Source organism: Molothrus ater, chromosome 1 (genome assembly GCF_012460135.2).
Source record: "Molothrus ater isolate BHLD 08-10-18 breed brown headed cowbird chromosome 1, BPBGC_Mater_1.1, whole genome shotgun sequence".
In the NCBI taxonomy this organism is placed as follows: domain Eukaryota; kingdom Metazoa; phylum Chordata; class Aves; order Passeriformes; family Icteridae; genus Molothrus; species Molothrus ater.
The window spans coordinates 114,696,248-114,713,189 of NC_050478.2; the positions used below are offsets into that span (position 1 = coordinate 114,696,248).

Genomic DNA, 16,942 nt, shown 5'->3' on the forward strand with positions numbered 1-16,942 from the left:
AATTCTTCTAATTTGATAATATTGCCTTCTGCACTTCCCTTTTAGATGTTTTATCAGGTTAAGAAGTATCTGAATGCATCTCTGTTGCAATAGTATTGAAGGAGCTATTTTAAAGGTATTTTGTGAGTGGTGGAAAACAAACCACTAGAACTAATTGTTATCATCAACGTCACTAGACATGATGCCATCTCCAAGATGGAAACACCTTTCATTTACAAAGAATGTGTGATGAGAATTTGTGCCAACAATGCATCAAGTTGCCATTATGAGTGGTTGAAGTGATTTAAGTTTTCCATTGTGACATCTCTAACAGCATTCTCAAATTGTGGGGGTTGTTCTTGTGTAGGAATTCTGTGTGTTGCCTCTGCAACTTTTTCCATATATAAAAGAAGTGGTATTTAATTTTCTGATCCTTACTTTAGTTATTGCAGTGGCTTCTGACTTTCGTATAGATGAATGTTCCTTGCTTGGAAAGCAGATTGTAAAAATGCAAATGGAAGGAAATAATTGATTAGAAAGTCATTGTAAAACCTTTGCAAAACAGGAAATCAGCTGCCATGAAATGGTATATTAAAGAATTATGTAAATTAAATAAACACCACCAGTTTACCAAGTGGTAAACAGATGTATGTAAGGCAAGCAGAGTCCTATGTAACATGGCTTAAATATCGAAGAAGAACAATTTCCTTCTAATTTCCATTCCTTCATGGTCCCACAGTGTGGTCTCTCATCTCCTGCTTTTGCAGACATGGTTAGAATCATGGGTCTTCTCTTAGTTTGTGTGGGGACTCTTAGGTTTGCCAGTTTAGCAGTCGAGGCACTCGTACTCCTTCAGCTTCCAGCGAAATCCAAGCTATAGATAATGAAGGGCTTTAGACAACACAGAAGACATCACGTCTACCCTGATTTCTTGCTTTTAATTTATTTGCTGTCACACTCTAAGTAGCTTTCAAAGATCTTTTCAGGACTATCACACTCTCTGGCTTCTTTTCCTGTTCTGTAGGAGTATCTCAGTCCTTATCTCCTGTCACCAGCTAGCATATCATCCCAGGCAGACAGGCAACACGACAGACTCTTGAGGCCAGCTCTACTCAGCCCATTCAGCTGCAGAAAAGAGAGTATCTTTAATGCAAATATCCAGTTGGACTTTAAATCTAATATCCATCCAAAATGGATATTGGAACTCTTGACATTTAATTTGTTAACTACATTTCTGAGAAAGAAGATATGGAGGAAACAACAGAGCAACTGCTAGAATGCCCCTTCCATCCAACAGTTCACTTGATCAATGAGCACTGCAGAATTGTGGAGCTTATGAAAGCATTGAGCAATGCCTCATGACTCTTTAAATCACTGCTACCTCAGGCACTGCTGCCAGCTGAGATAATTAAATGAATTGGAAGATCACCTGACCATTTATTTGGCTTCAGCAACAGTTCTGTGCAATGGTAGAAGGCAATTAGAGCTGTATTAATTATTTTTAAAATTACACAGTCATTCTTTATTAGCAATCTGTAGCATCCTGAAGAATCTGAAGTATTGAACAGAGGCATTGTATTGACTGCAGAAATAGACTAGGAAAATCCATAATAGTAATCAATGTAGAATTTTGATCTGTTAATAACTGAGCTCTTTGGATTGATTCAGATCTTTCTTCCTCATTAAATTATATAAAATATTGAAAATCATCAGGCAATATAGAAAGTATAACATTTCTCTGGGTGTAAAAGTAAAGAGATGAAAATTCTTTTTTTAGTCATCATGAACAATTATATAGGCATGAAGCCTCCTTTTCCCAGGACAGGGATAAAAGACAGGACAGTACACCTATAACACAGTTTATGCAGCTTTCAATATTTCTTTTGTTTCTCAGGGTACAAATAAGGTCAAAGACAAAGGTAAGTGACAGAGAAACAGGGAATTTCCAGACTTCCAGTGTCAAATCTATCCCTCCACAATTGTACCATAACCTGTGGGAACTGTGAACCAAACATCTTTCCAGAGAGAAGCTGAGAAAATTCAAGTTACTAATGAAAAAGACTCCAAATATTGCAGGATTTCGAAATATGTTTTTCATTTTAGTATATGAAACTTGCCTCAAATTAGCTTTGAGTATTCTTAGAGTGTCTTCTATAAAAGCCATCCTTCTAAGATAATAGATGGTGATCTGGCCTTCAGAAAGATGGAGGTTTTTATGGAAATGTTTTCAAATTTAATGGGGAAATGTCAATTCAGGTGATAAAGAAGAACAGGCTATCAATTTCTGGGAAAGTCCAGTTGTTTCCTTGATTTCCTGCAAGTTGCATCTCGGTGTCTCTGGGCTTTTATTACATGCTTAGGTATATAAATGAGGAACTTGAGCACCTATGAAAATTGTAATAATGACTTACAGGGAACACATAATGAATTTGGGTGAAACATTAAACTCTGAAGTAAAAGAGGAACTAAGTAATGTAGAAGAATGAAATTAATGAGAAATCAAAGTTGCATATCATTGCCTCTAAGGTTTATTCAGAGAGTTAGATTACAAAGTGACCCAGAAGAATTCAGATGTTTCTTCATAAAAATGCTTATAATTTGAATATGATTAATGATCTTCATAAGATACACAATACTACAACTTCCTTTACATGAAAAATGTGCTCTGAAGGGCTATGCTGTACCAATGGGCATAGAAAAAGTACAAGAAACTGACATCACAGATTATCTCACTATAGGTGCAGCAACACAGGCCTTTCTTCATCAGTTTTGCTTAGAACAAGGAGTGAGAAAACGATATGAAAAAATTAACATAAACTATTGCAGTCTCATTGGCAGCTTCTGTAGTAACAGAATTTCTCCTGTAAAAATGTTTTTGTCATGGAGGAATTACAAATAAGATAAAAAGCCTCAAAGAAAGGACAGGATTCTCAGGAGTTGTTGGTAAGTCTGAGATACTTCTTAAGTGGCGCACTATATTTCAAAATATGAAGATAATTTCCCATTAAAAAACATGAACACCATTCAAATGCATCTTCTGAACTTTAATAAGAAGTTTTTGGCTTACAGTTTTAGAATTGTATTACTGGATCTATCACACTTCTTTTCTGTATGAAAAAGAAACTACACCCCCCAAACAGCACCACCATCAGCAACCCCAAACTCCAAATTTTTTTCCTGGTATTTTCATGGAAAAGAGTGAGTTACTGATTTCTAGGACTGATAAGAAGATCTAACAGATCACTGTGAGACTTAGAAAGTATAAGCTTAACAAATTCTTTCTTGAGACAAGCAGATTAGCCTGAAAAGAATATGGAGCCAAAAGTGCCCTTGGCTGAGGTTGCAGCAATACAGAATAAGGTTCTGCAGGGTGGCTTTGCAGAAAAGCTGAAATACAGCTTAGAGAATAGGGTATTATTTCCTTTGCACTATTCTTAACCTACTCATGTCCTGCCTATATGGTTGGTTAATTTACAACTGCAGATGTAGGTGGTAAGGTAGACACACTTCAGTTAAGAAAACTGAAAACAAGAAAGGCATCCTTAAAAGTGAGCCCTCACATTGAGCTCCTCGCCTGCAAATATTTAATCCTGAAACCTTTAACATTTAAATGATGGATAGTCACCATATATTAATGTCACTAGCATGTGAGACTACTTCAAGTGGGAGTTTTGTTTCACAAATAATTTTTAAATACATTTTTCTCATCTCATAACCCCTGCTCTTAAGCTTTTAAGCTCTGCAGCACCAGCAATGAAATTATGCATTAAGATGTTCGGGCTCTCAATATATTCCCAATCATAATGTCATGTCAATTTGCATTGACTACTGTAATCATACTTTAAAATGATAATAGATCTAGAGCCAAATAGTAACATTCATGCAGAACAAGGGAATCCCAATATTCAACATATTTGCCTGCAATTGAGAAAATGATTGGTATTTGCAGGAAGTAATTTAGGCTTTGCTGTCTCATTAATAAGAGGAAAATAATATTTAATTGCTCATCACCTAGAGAGTTTTAAACAATATAAATCAATAAACCTTGCTTTCCAAAGAGCCAAACTTCAGATAGCTTTTCCCTTCTCTCAGAGAAAAGGTTCCCTGTAATAGCTACTGGTACATGAAAGAATTTATTGAATGCATACATGCTTTGGAAACACAGGGATTTCAATAGTGTGTACTCTAATAACTATTTGTATCTGGGAGCTTGTAAGTATGAGTTTAGTTAAGTACAATTGAATTTTGATGGCAAACATGGTCAATAGATGACTGTTAAATGTTTTCTGTAATTCCTTAAGGTTTTATGAACCAGGCTTTGTAGATTCACTATTTGACTATGCAGTTTATTTGTTTTTGAATTAAGATAATTATGAACATTTTATGTTAGCATTTTCTGAAAATTTACATGAGGATTACATCAGGATTGATGTTTACCAATTAAGAACTAGCACATATTTTGTGTAACTAATCCCCAAACTTCTGCTATTGGGGAATTTTTTTTCTTTAGGACCCTTATGTTGTAATTTCATTCGAAGACAGTTGAAGAACATGGGTGTGACTTCTCTCCAAATACAAGGAGAGATTTCACGTATAACTTTCCAGGTATTCCTCCTGTCTTCATTTTCCCATGATTTACAACAGAATTGTGTTCCACACTAACAGGATACCTCATTGAAACTTCAGTCTGAAAACGGTACAGTCTGTGCAAAGTTGTTGCTTGGTCATTCAACACAATACCTAATTTATTTTAGATTTTAGTGATTTTTGAAAAATTTCTCAGAAAATTGCCAAACATTAGGCTTAAAAGACAGTTGGAAAGAATTAAATGGCATGCTGGCCAATGTAAAATATCATAAAAGAAGTGAATTTTTTTGCCAAGAAATAAATAAGACTTAAAATTATTTTTTTACTAAAAATGTTAAATTAGATAGCACTTGAGATCTTCAGAATACTTTTTGTTTCAATCCTTTTTCTTCTGAGCAAAGGCTTCTTCCATGCTCTCAGGGAACTTGACATAAGACTCAAGGAACAGCACTGCTTTTCTAGGAAGGAAACTGAGGAGACAAACATTGAATTAGCCTATTTTTTTTTTTAGATAAAGGTACTCTGTAAATAAAGAAATGACAAATACATTATATGTGCTCAATATTTCTAATGTCTGCTAGTAGCACATTTGGCACTTCAATGTTATGAATTGGGAAAATGAATGACAGACCAAGACATTTTGTGAAATCCCACCCTGCAGTGGTGGCAGGGACTGGAAGCAGACAGTGCTAGACCAGGCATTGCTCCCAGTGTATCATCTCAGGAAAAATTTTGAAGTTTCTGCACCCAACTGCAGCTTAAAACATATCTTGGAGACAGAAGAGGCCAGAGGAATGTTATTCACCTAGATTATTGAAAAATCAAACCCACTGTTTCTTTAAAATTGGGTACATATTGATTGATTGCGGGAACATTAACTAAAGGACTGTTTGACTAAATGCTCCTGCTGGTTTTACAGGCAAATGGCAAAGGAAAGAGGGTAATGCTAGAAGACAAGTCACGTGCTTACATTTTGAGACCAAGTAAGTATACAGCTGGAGGCATGATCAGATAAAATTTCTCCTTTTTAATTGCATCCACGATCCTACTGGCTGCATACTCTGGATCATAAACAGGAAGCAAACAGGGTCTTCTGTAAAACAAGAAAAAAGGGTTGTGAAATTTTAGAACTTTACTTTCGTGGTAAATACACACGCATACATAATTGAATAATGTATGCAATTTCCCCTTCCCCTCACATAGTCTTGAAAAGGAATCTCCAAATCCTTTTGTTCCTGCTATCATCAAAATAAATTGAAGACACTTTGATGATGTTGTGAATTTAAGGACTTTTTTGTAAGCTGACCACAATGAAGTTGATGCCCACACTGATTGCAGCTTTGGAAACTTCCAAGCTTAGCCATACTATGTGCTGCTCTGTGCATCATTGCTCTCCAGCAGATGTAAGTGCTGAGGTGACAGCTGAATAGACCAGGACCAGGCTTGTCACCAGCCAGGAGAAGGGCTCTGCTCTGCATACATATGCTGCTGCACGGTGAAGAATGGTGCAAGCAGGAGCAGAGCACTGAAAATCCAAGATCACTGGTCCTGCACTCCTGCAATGGCTCCTTCAGTGCTTGCAGCCTCTCCTATCAGTGCAGCCACAGAGCCACCCAGCAGATACCATCACCACAGCTGTTCTCACTCAAAGTACAGTCTCTGCCAGTGCAGACAGTTAATAAGTACAGGTCATGGGTATCTTGACAGCCATAAATGTAATTATACTGCCAAAATTACTTGGGGCAGAGAACATCAGCGCTCTCCTGACAAGTAAGGGTCCCTTAACCCTTAAATACTGCTGTGTATCCCCAACTGTTCCTTGACTGTGAGGTTATTGCACAGTTCTTGTTATTCATCGTATGCAAGACTTGCATTTCTTTATGTCTGTGCCAATAGGGCAAAAATACTGAATTGAAAATCAAATCAACCAACCAAAAACTGAATATGATATACCCAGTGAGTGGCAATTATTTTTTATAGATGAAATAGTACAAATCGAAGCTTTACTTACGCGCTTTTGAAGCCTTTGCTTAACCTGGTACTAATAAAATAAGGGCAAATGATTGTGGTTTTAATGCCACGTTTTCCTCCATGATACAGTTCTGAATTTATGGCTTCCATCATTGTAATGATTGCAGCCTTACTTGCTCCATAATCTAGAAAGGGAAGAAAAGAGAAATATCATAAATTTTAAAAGCACCACAATAAAAGCTGTATATAGAATTGTATTCTTTATAATACCATTTAAGCCACAATATTATTTACTTCTATTATTGGCAGTCTTATAATTAGTATTTAAAGCATATTGGTGATCCAGCTCTGGATATTAATGGCTCTTCCCTTGAATGATGCACAGTTGCCTAAGGATAAAATGAATCCTTTTCAAAGGAGGTTTTTTTCTTTTTTTTCAGTGCACTATAGAAAGATATAGGCAAATGAGCTTATTCAGCATTTTCTGTAAATTTCCAGATACTCATATACCAACCAGGCATTCTTTCAGTTCAGAATGTCTTCAACTTTTAATATCATAGGCTACATTTCAGACAGAACTATTTCTAGTAGTAAAATAAAAATACCTTACTTAAATGCTGCTTCAGCCTATTACTTTTGATTTGCCCTGCAACTAGAGCACTATTTTGTTTGCCCAGGAAGACTCATCTGATTTTTATTGTTTGATGAATGTATGGAACCCCATCCTTGGAGATAATCAAAACCTGCCCTCACATAGCCCTGTGCAACCTAACCTAAGCTGAGCCTGTTTTTATCTGGGGATATGGAGCAAGTGACCTTCACAGATTTCTTCCCACACAAATTATTCTACAGTTTTCCAATTGTTAGAAATGAATTTAATACCTTACATGTAATTTCCTAAAACCTTTTCAAATATGTGTGAAAATAGTTGCTAGATACAATGAAATCCAATTTTGCTAAAAGACTGACTCCAAAGTCTGGCATCAGAAATAGTTTGCTATTCTTCAGGAGTTCACTCACAGTGAATGATGGGACCACACAGCCTAAAAGTATATACCTGTATATAAGCTGTAAAAGGTTGTAATGCACGGATGGGAAGGACTATTCTCATGAGCCTTATAGTTATATGATGAAAGCTGAATGTGATTTGTATTATCAATACCGAATACTGATAATATATCAAGGTAACCCCTAGGCAATAGATGGCAAGTAAATGCTACAGTAACACCATCAATCAGTAGAAGAAACAAGAGATCCTTATTACACTGAAGTTCAGGTTTTCACAGGGTGACCTCAGAGATACAATCAACATGTAAGAGAGGCTTGAGGGGAGACTGGGAAGCAGACCCAGACTGATGAAATAGGCTAGACTAGCAGACTGCTGTCCTGAGGGAAACAGCTGAGAATACTGAGCTTTAAATGGCTTAAACCATACTTCATTCAAAATAATTTTATTGAAAATTCTGCCAGAATGCCTTCTGCACTTGATAAACCAACTGAATGTGTAGTTCCAGGTTACAACCCTTGTGTGTCTCAGGTCTCTGAACATTCACCTGCAGAAAAATTGTCATGAGAAAGCACTACACAACCTGTATGCAGGGCTCCCTCCCACTGCATGTGTACAAGCAGAATTGTCTTTTTTTTTTTTTTTTTTTTTGTGGAAAAAAGATAGTCTGTAACCAGACAGTAAAACCTGCAGCGAGCCCCCTGCGTTGCTCAGGCATGTGACACCATCACACTCCAGTACACCATCACCTCTGGAGCCCACAGGCTATTGTCAGTACAGGCTGCTTAAGCCAAGCATTTATAAGGCACACAGGAAAAGTGATTAGTATGTAGATCTATTTTGTAATGGCAGTTGACAATAATTACCTGACTGCCTGTAGAGTCCCAGGAATCCAGCTCCACTGGCCATGCTAATCAGGTGCCCCCGGTTACAGGCCACCATGGCTGGAAGAAAGGCCTTGCAAGTCTAAAAGAATATAAATACATTTATTTTAAAATCTCCTTTATAAATAGGCATAACAAAAATGTTTCTTTCCAAAATTAGGTGGTACAACCTGACTTGCTTTCTGGGACTTCAATATACAAGAAACCCAAATGATATTTTATTTCTGTAACAATTTTTAAATGAAAGACAACATTTCCTTGAATGACTGCCTCTGTCTGAAGATCTAACAGCATTAAAAGCATCTTATTAAAAGCAGTAAAGTCTCTGCTCTCCTGGCTCCTCACAGTTTGTCTATTGCTAAAGGTTTGGTACACAAGAGGGAGCTAGAAGTCAACACATTAAGGAGAGTTCAGCTGTTGTGGGTCCTTTTTGTTACAAGCCGAACTGCCGGACAATTCCAGCGGTCCAGGACATCACTGTGGGTGATACGAACTGGGAAGAATGCTAGTGTTTTACAAAGGGGGAGATAAGAAAAAGAGACAAGAGCAGTAACATTTTTTTTTTCAATAGCTGAAGAATCCTATTAGACTTCAGATGTGAGGGCTAAGTACATTGCTGTCCTCCTGCCCTGGGTTTCTTCAGACCTTTCAGGGGGAACACCTCTCCCAGTCCATTCTCCTCAAGTGTTTGGAAGAATGATGCAGTGTGACTGGGGAATACTTAGAGAACTTCTATCTGCAATGATTATCCATTGAGGAATGCCTTTTAACAAAGGAGTTGCAATGCTGTATTGCTCCCTGGTGCAGGCTGTTCACTCAGGCACATAAACAAAAAATGCAAGAGGGGCAATAGTAACACTCTCTCACAAAAAAACTCTCCTAAATCTACTGAGACCCCAAATAACTGCAAGTTCCTCCAGAGGTAAAAATACCAAATAAATTTTTACTAGCTGGATTAGTTTTCTGTGTATTTCAAGCAGATGGTGACTAGGAATGAAAGCACAGCCCGAAGGGCAACATGTGTAGCATAAAATCATGGGATCATTTAGGCTGGAAGAGGCCTTTAAAATCATCGAGACCAACTCTAAGTGTACCGCTCCTAAGTCTGCCAGTAAACCATGGTTGTGTCTCCCTCAATGCTGCAAGTCTCTTAGGCAAAGCCTTCAGATGCTTTGGAAACATCAGGAGCAGGGAAGTCAAATGCCATCATGTCAGCACTCTCCTTTCAACCACAGCTGTTACAGGTAGGGTGTGTTTCATGATGCAGCTCCACAAGCTTTGATTTACCTGAGTGCCCTGGCAGGTTTGTGTTAACATTGCTGAGACATACTGGGGAGACTGTCTCAAATTACAGGATGATCATGAAAACATATATTCCCCCAATCAAGGTCCTTCATATTCCTATCCCAGATGAGTTTTTAAGATAGATGCCACCATTGTGGTTTTCACACCAAAATACTTGTCTGTACTTTTTGGTCACTCAGGAGTAAAAAACCCACAAAAACTTTACCCAGACTTGAGAAAAGAAGTTGATTCTGAAGGTCTTTTCAAAGTCTTCATCTGTGAGATCACAGAACTTTTTCCCAATCAGTATGCCAGCATTATTGATTAGAATAGTAACATCCCCAACTTCTTTTCTAACCTGAATTAAGGAAAAAAAAAAAAGATAAACAGAAAGCTTTAGAAGGTATCCTTGAGTCTTGTGCTTCATTTATGAAAATGTTTAGTAATATTTGCAATAATTGATATGTATGAAAACATAAGTGTGCAAGAACTGTTGTATTGCATCAGATCAAATTCATGGTGGAAAGCAATGAAAAAAGGACCTGGGCTCTAAGTCCTCCTGCACGCTCAACTTTTCACCTGGTCCAATTTAGGATCTTTAGAGAGGTATAAGATATCTATATCATTGTCTTTAATATATCCCAGTGGTTCTCCACCCTGCCCTCCTCCCCAAATTTGTCTAATTGCTCCCTGAACTCTGGAATACTTTTGGCTCCCACAGAAACCAAAGGTAAAATGTTATGCAGCTTTAGTATGCACTGTAAACACACTTTAACTACAATCAGAACACTTCCAGTCCCCTGTTCTTGGTATTGTGAGAACCTGCATTCCTCTGCTAAGCCTGCTCCCATTTTTCCATGTAATTTCTACTGAACTGAAAAGAATTCAGCTCAGATAACTGGGGGATACCATCCTCTGAGCACAATAGCATCTACCATGAAATAGACAGATAAAATCATCATTAACTCCATTTGGGTTTGTTTTAAAAGATTTTGTGCCATGATTTGGATTTGCATCAAAGCAGATGGCCAAGATTTACTTATAGTATGAAGAATAAGTCTCACAGATTTCTCTGCTAAAGGTAGATGATTATGTGTGGTGTCAAAAATTATGACTACAAAAACATTAAAATCCTATATATGCTGTTTTCTGGCAATTTGGAAACAGGTGATTGGATCTGGTGCACCAACATTTGACCTTCCTTTTTCTCTCTCAGGGAACCTTAGCATTCAGTGAAGATTTGTTTGACATTTCTCCAGCTGTGTCAGGTCTAGGCCTTCTCATTGACAAGTAGGGCTCAGATGCTTGCACCTTTCACCTGCCTAAATGAATGCAGATCTAGACACTGTTCACTATGGCAGGATTACTCAATTCTTCCTTTGAGGAACACATCTGCACCTTCTCCCCACTCTTTTAACTGCTGTGTCAGTCCATATGATGATCCTCTTTTTCTTAACATGACAACATATCTTCACCAATGGCAGCATTTTATTTACCATGGCATCGGTTGTCCTGTTTACTCACTACTACAAAATATGTGTGAAGCTTGGCTTCCATTTAGAAAAAGTCAAGATGATTATTCTATATTATGTACATTTTTAGGTGTCTGTTTATTCTTCTGTTAGCATAATTTCTACTAGTTTTGTGTAAGACAGGTTCACAGTGTGTTTGGCTCTCAAGAGAACTTCAAAAGGCTCTCAAGTGCCTTTTAAGACTGGCAAATTTACTGTGCTTTATTTATTTAACTATGCTTTGTTCCTTGCTCATCTGTTGTAGCAAAATACACATTCTGCATTTCTAGTCCACCAGATCCATGTCTGATTTCCTTCAGAATTCCCAGGTGGGCATCTCTTGTTCCTGAAAATTAGTTGTTGCTCACTTGATCAATTTATTCTAAAACCTCTTCTTTAAAGACTTCAATGGTCTCTTCTGTTTCGTAGAAGCAAAAGTTACATTATGGGAAAATACTTATGCTTTGCAGCAGTAAGTATACCAAATAAAACCAATTAATTTAACTTCCTTGCTATTGCTTTCTTTTCTGTGTCGAAGCTCAAGTCTTTTCATATTACCAATCAAAAATTTGCAGGTATTTCCAAGAGTAGAGTACGTTCATATTTGAAAAGCTCTTCATCTAAGAAATTTTTTATCTCCACCAGGACTGAACAATACCTGTAAATATCTGTGAATATGTTGGTGTTGTTAACAATAATTTGACACCTTAACAGCAATTTTTAAATGTTGAACTGCTCTTTAAGTTTCTGTTGGCAGGTCAATCTGTGCACTTCAGAATAGTGTTTGCTGATTTGGGCACAGCAAATTCCACAGGTTGGAGTCCTGTGGCTGATTTGGTTAATGTGTTTGGAGATTGAAAATTACTGGGGGACACAAAACAAACCTTTTGAGACTCTGCTAAAGTAAGAGCAAACAAATAATTTCAAAATGTTCATTTATTTGTCTACAATGTGAGTGAGCTGTGGCCCACATGCTACTTACAAGTATGGGTAAAAGAAACCCTTGCTGATTTGAAATCATGAGAATTGCAGTTCCAGACACTTACAGATCCTGAATCCAACTTACCTTTTAAAAGTACTTTTCCTCAGGAACATTTCTTGAGGAAAAAAGGTGTTTCAAACTTTCATTACCTTGCTCAGAAAGACTTTATCTGATTTGGTTAAAATTAAAAACAACAACCACAAAACAAAGAGCTGAGCCCCCACTATGTCCCCACCTTTCCACCCACAACTCATAGAAAATTAATGTTACATTTCAAGTCTATTCTGAAACAATCTATCAACATTGACATTATAAAATAATTTAGCTAATTTCTCTGATGTATGCCTTCAGACACAGAATGTCAAAGATGTGGCTTGAGAATCATGTATATAAGCACATACATTGAGAATTTAACAGAAGTTTACACCTGGATGAAGTTTGCAGAGTGAGTAACTGGATTGTAAGTGAAGTTACACTGAGAAGCATTTTGAGGCAGTTTAAGAAAAAGTAAAAATTAATCATGTTAATTCAATGTCCAATTTCTGAACTCTGACAATATTAATAAGGTAATAGTTTACAAAGCACAGGTCAGCACAGCAGAAGAGTTTCATCAAAAATAGAGCTCTTTACCTTGTTTTCCACCTGTATTGATCAAAAAAAGACCTGAAGCTGAATCATCAATTTGACTGGAGACTAACCACATCCCAATGACATGTCTGAAAACATTACATCCCACATCACCCTTAAAGAACTATAGTTTCCTTCCTAAACAAATAGGCAAAGGAAATAATCCCCCTTTCACAACATCCACTGATTGTTCTTTTCTTTTAAAATTATTTGTTGATATCTTAAAGAAACTATAAACTTTATATATGTTAATATATGGAGATAACCTCTGCTGCAGGCTTTACCACACTCTTAATATAAACATCACCATCTCACAATGAAGAACAGAAATGGATAAATCTCAACAGAACCGACTAAACCCAGTTACTTTGTTGCAACCATAGTTTAAGTTCCACCTAGAAACTATTCAAAAGTAGAAAGACATTACCCTACATGATAGCTTCCCTCTAGGCATGGTTTCTAAAAAAAACCCAATAAATTCAATAGGATATTCTATTAGAAAGAAGCAAAAATGCAGATCTTACCTTGTCTGCCTGTTCATAGACCTCCTCCCTCCTGCTGCAGTCACAGTGGTAGACAAACACCCGGTTGGCTCCATTTTGTTGGGCCAATCTGCTTGTTTCTTTGTTACCTTCATCATCGATGTCCCAAAGAACCAAGGTTACTCCCAAAGGAGCCAATTTTAAGGCAACCAGCCTTCCAATCCCATTTGCAGAGCCAGTAATAAGTACTATTTCACCAGCAAAATATTTTTTGCGGAGAGAAAATAAACAGAAGGTGTTCTCGATAATTAAAAAAATAAAAAATTTCAGGTACTGTAATAACTTCTGGATGCATCTGAAGTTGAACATGATTTCTCAGGAACAAGCACCGCTCTTCTGTTGTGCAAACCCAGAAACACAACACATTACAACAGTGGGATATTGACTGAAAAAAAGAAGAGGTTGACCTTTAAACAGCAAGTTCTTTTGCAGTGTTCTTCTGTTCTGACACAAAATACATTAAAGACTTGTTTCGTGAAAGCTACCTTGCTAGTAGGGGTAAAGCAATTGTCTTCCTCTAGATGCTACAGACCTGTTTGATTCCAGGTTCCTCACCTTCCAACTCTGCTTTTAAAAACGTTTAGTAACATACATTTTAGGGAGGTATGTTACGGCAATAGCACTTTGTTTTTGCAGCAAGCTGATGCCAGCTGAACAAAGAGCACTGAACACACTGGTGCGACATCAACCTTCGGAAGGAAGGTGTCTTCCTTAGCAGGAGACGTGACCTCTTTCGGAAGCCAGGCAATTGGAACGTTCCCACACCCTGCGTCTTTTCCAGTGCTGGGCGGCCGAAATCACACCACGCATTCCCATTTGCAATTGGCCAGCCGTGGGGAAAAGCCTGGCCCTGGCACTTACGAGCCTTGGTTTTCATCCTGCTTTAGGCAGCACCACTCCCTTTTCAGTATTTGACACGGGACAGGAGAGGCTCAGGAGGAGAAGCGCCCGCACATCCCGGCGGATCGGATCGGATCGGACCCGTCCCGTCCCGTCCCGTCCGGTCCGGTCCCCTCCGGTCCCGTCCCGGTCCCTTGGCCTCTCCCGGCCCTGCCCCAGCAGTCCCATCTTCGCGCCCTCCCTGCGCCCGCTACCCCCGCACTCACCGCCGGCTCCCGTCTGTCCCGCAGCCGCCTGCCCGCCGGAGCAGGGCTGGCCTGGCCCGGCCCTGCCCGCCCCGAGGGCTTGGCTCCGTGCGGGGGCGGCCCAGGGGCGTGAGGGGTGCGGGCCCGGGCGGGCGGCGCTTCCCGGCTGGGCGGGTGCGGGATGCCGGCGAGGCCACCCGGCTCAGGGTACCGGGGTGCCTTCCCGAGGGCACCTGTTGGGCGGCACTGCTGCTGCTGAGCCACGTCGGTGGCCCTCCTGTTGGGCCGGCCCGGCCAGCGAGGAGGCTCTCCTGGCTCCATCCCGCCCGGCCGAGGGCTCGGAGAGCAAGTGCTCTCTCCTGCGTCTGCTGCTCCTTCGTATGAGGTACCAAGCTAAACACTTCTTAATTTATATAATGTTACTGCTTTCCAGCTTGCCAAGCTGGGAGCAAGAAGGCAGATGATGATTGTGTGGCCCATAAAACAGTGAATCCCCTGATTATAATTTCACATATTTGAAATTATTTTTGTGGGTCCTCAGTTTCCCATACATGAGTTATCCAACTCGAAAAGTACAGCCCCACACCACTGTATCATCAATATTTTTGGATAGAAAGCCACACACATACTTAGGTCCATATGAATGTGCTTCTCCTGTGGCATCAGCTTGTATCAATCACCATGATGTCTTCCACATATTGTTTATGTAAAAAGGCAATGAAGAGAACACTACTGAGTTGGTGTTCTTTGCATTTCAAATGAGTTACATTAGAGGCCTTGTTTATTGGCAAGTCATAAAAGGAAAAAAATGGAATAAACTCACACTGTGCTCTGATGTACACATCTGTGTTGTATACACCATTCAGATTACAGTATATGGGAATTCATAAGGTATTTTTCTGTTGAGCTGAGATAAAATGATAGCTCAGAAAATTTGATGTCATTTACACCAAGAAATACAGTGTAAAACTGTATGCTGTCAGTGTAAACAGTTGTATGGAAAGGATGTGTTTCCATGCACAGTTAACTGTTGAATATTCTATGTAGGTGCCAGCAAAAGGGAAGCTGAAATACTCACACTGAGGAGAGTGGCAGGTCTTTAAAGCCTCGGTGTGCTGTGGTTCCAAACAAGGTGCCAAGAAATGCAAAATAGGTGGGTGACCTGACTCCAAGTGTCCCATGCTGTAATCAGTAATTACATGGCAAAAGCAGCAGATTACGGTGGGGAAACTGAGATGATTCAGCAATGAATTCCTGGTTATGAAAAAATTCAGGGAAGATGCTTGTTTATTATGATGACATTTCAAGGTGAACAACATTGGTGACTAATGGTGTTGCAACCAGAACTTCGTAAGCTGTAAGTTAACAGGAGGAGCCTGTTTCCAAAGCACGTCCTTATGCAAGGATGCAAACACATGACTTCCTTGCTCTTATGCTGAGCATACCTAAGGAGCAGCCAGCTATCATTCTATTTGTGATGAAAATGACAATCATGAGTAATAATTTATATATCTAAATTAGATGCTTTGGTGTGGTAATGGAATGTCACAGCTCATCGCTATCTTGAGATAAAGAGTGGATGTGGTAAGTGACAAGAGTCTTGGGGAAGACAGAGTGATTTAGGATAGCTTGCATTCCACTCACTGCCAGCTGGATTTGATGTTTCATTTAGAGAATTGTTTAGCATTTTGAAATTAAGTATTTGTGTGGCTTTTTGTCTCAATTTTGTCCCAGTGTTTCAAAACATTGAATTTTTTGTCAAACAGAAACTTATTCTCCTGACTGATGTATGCACTATAGCTGGTCTCTAACCCCAAACTTATCTTTCTCTGCATTAACCTTGAATTTGTACCAAAAGCTCCATTTCCTAAGTGATAGTAAGAAAACAGGAATGAAATTGTCCACATTTGATTGCACTGAAAAAAAAAAGAAGCAAAGAAGCAAAAAACTTGCTGCAGCTAGTGAAGCCATGGAAGTAATTCTGTGAGTGATATTTTTATTACTGACCTTCCAGTAACAAACCTTCACATGTCTGTCATTTGGTTTAATCATAAAAAATCTATTAAATGTAGGAAACAGGGCAAATGCACAAATAGATCAATCTAAAAGTACATCACTAATGATATTGAGAGCAGGGATAACCACACAACCAAGAATGCCTAAAAATGACAGTTCACCAGTATGTTTATTCACCTCTGTACACTTTGTATGTACTCCATGTTATGAGAAGTTAAGAGACATCGTAAGAGGCTGTTGTGGTTTAACCCCAGACATCAACCAAGCCCCATGCAGCCCTTTGCTCACTCCCCACCAGTGGGATCAGGGAGAGAATTTGGAGGGAAAAAACTAGAAAACTAGTGAGATAAAGATAATTTAATGTGGAAAGCAAAAGCTGTGCACACAAGCAAAGCAAAAGAAGGAATTCATTCACTGTTTCCCATGGGAAGGCAGGTGTTTGGCCATCTCCAGGAGAGCAGGGCCCCA

The 16,942-nt window shown here is 38.9% G+C and overlaps 1 protein-coding gene across 1 annotated transcript; it reads right to left on the bottom strand.

Moving 5' to 3' along the window:
* Positions 1-4,942: 4,942 nt before the first annotated feature.
* Positions 4,943-13,682, bottom strand: LOC118683937 (epidermal retinol dehydrogenase 2-like). The gene is made up of 6 exons (XM_036378576.1): positions 13,356-13,682; positions 9,938-10,069; positions 8,410-8,509; positions 6,578-6,722; positions 5,537-5,659; positions 4,943-5,036 (listed from the first exon to the last, which is right to left on the bottom strand). The coding sequence occupies exons 1-6, from the start codon at positions 13,680-13,682 to the stop codon at positions 4,943-4,945; spliced, it is 921 nt and encodes a 306-aa protein (XP_036234469.1).
* Between the last annotated feature and the right edge of the window lie 3,260 nt (positions 13,683-16,942).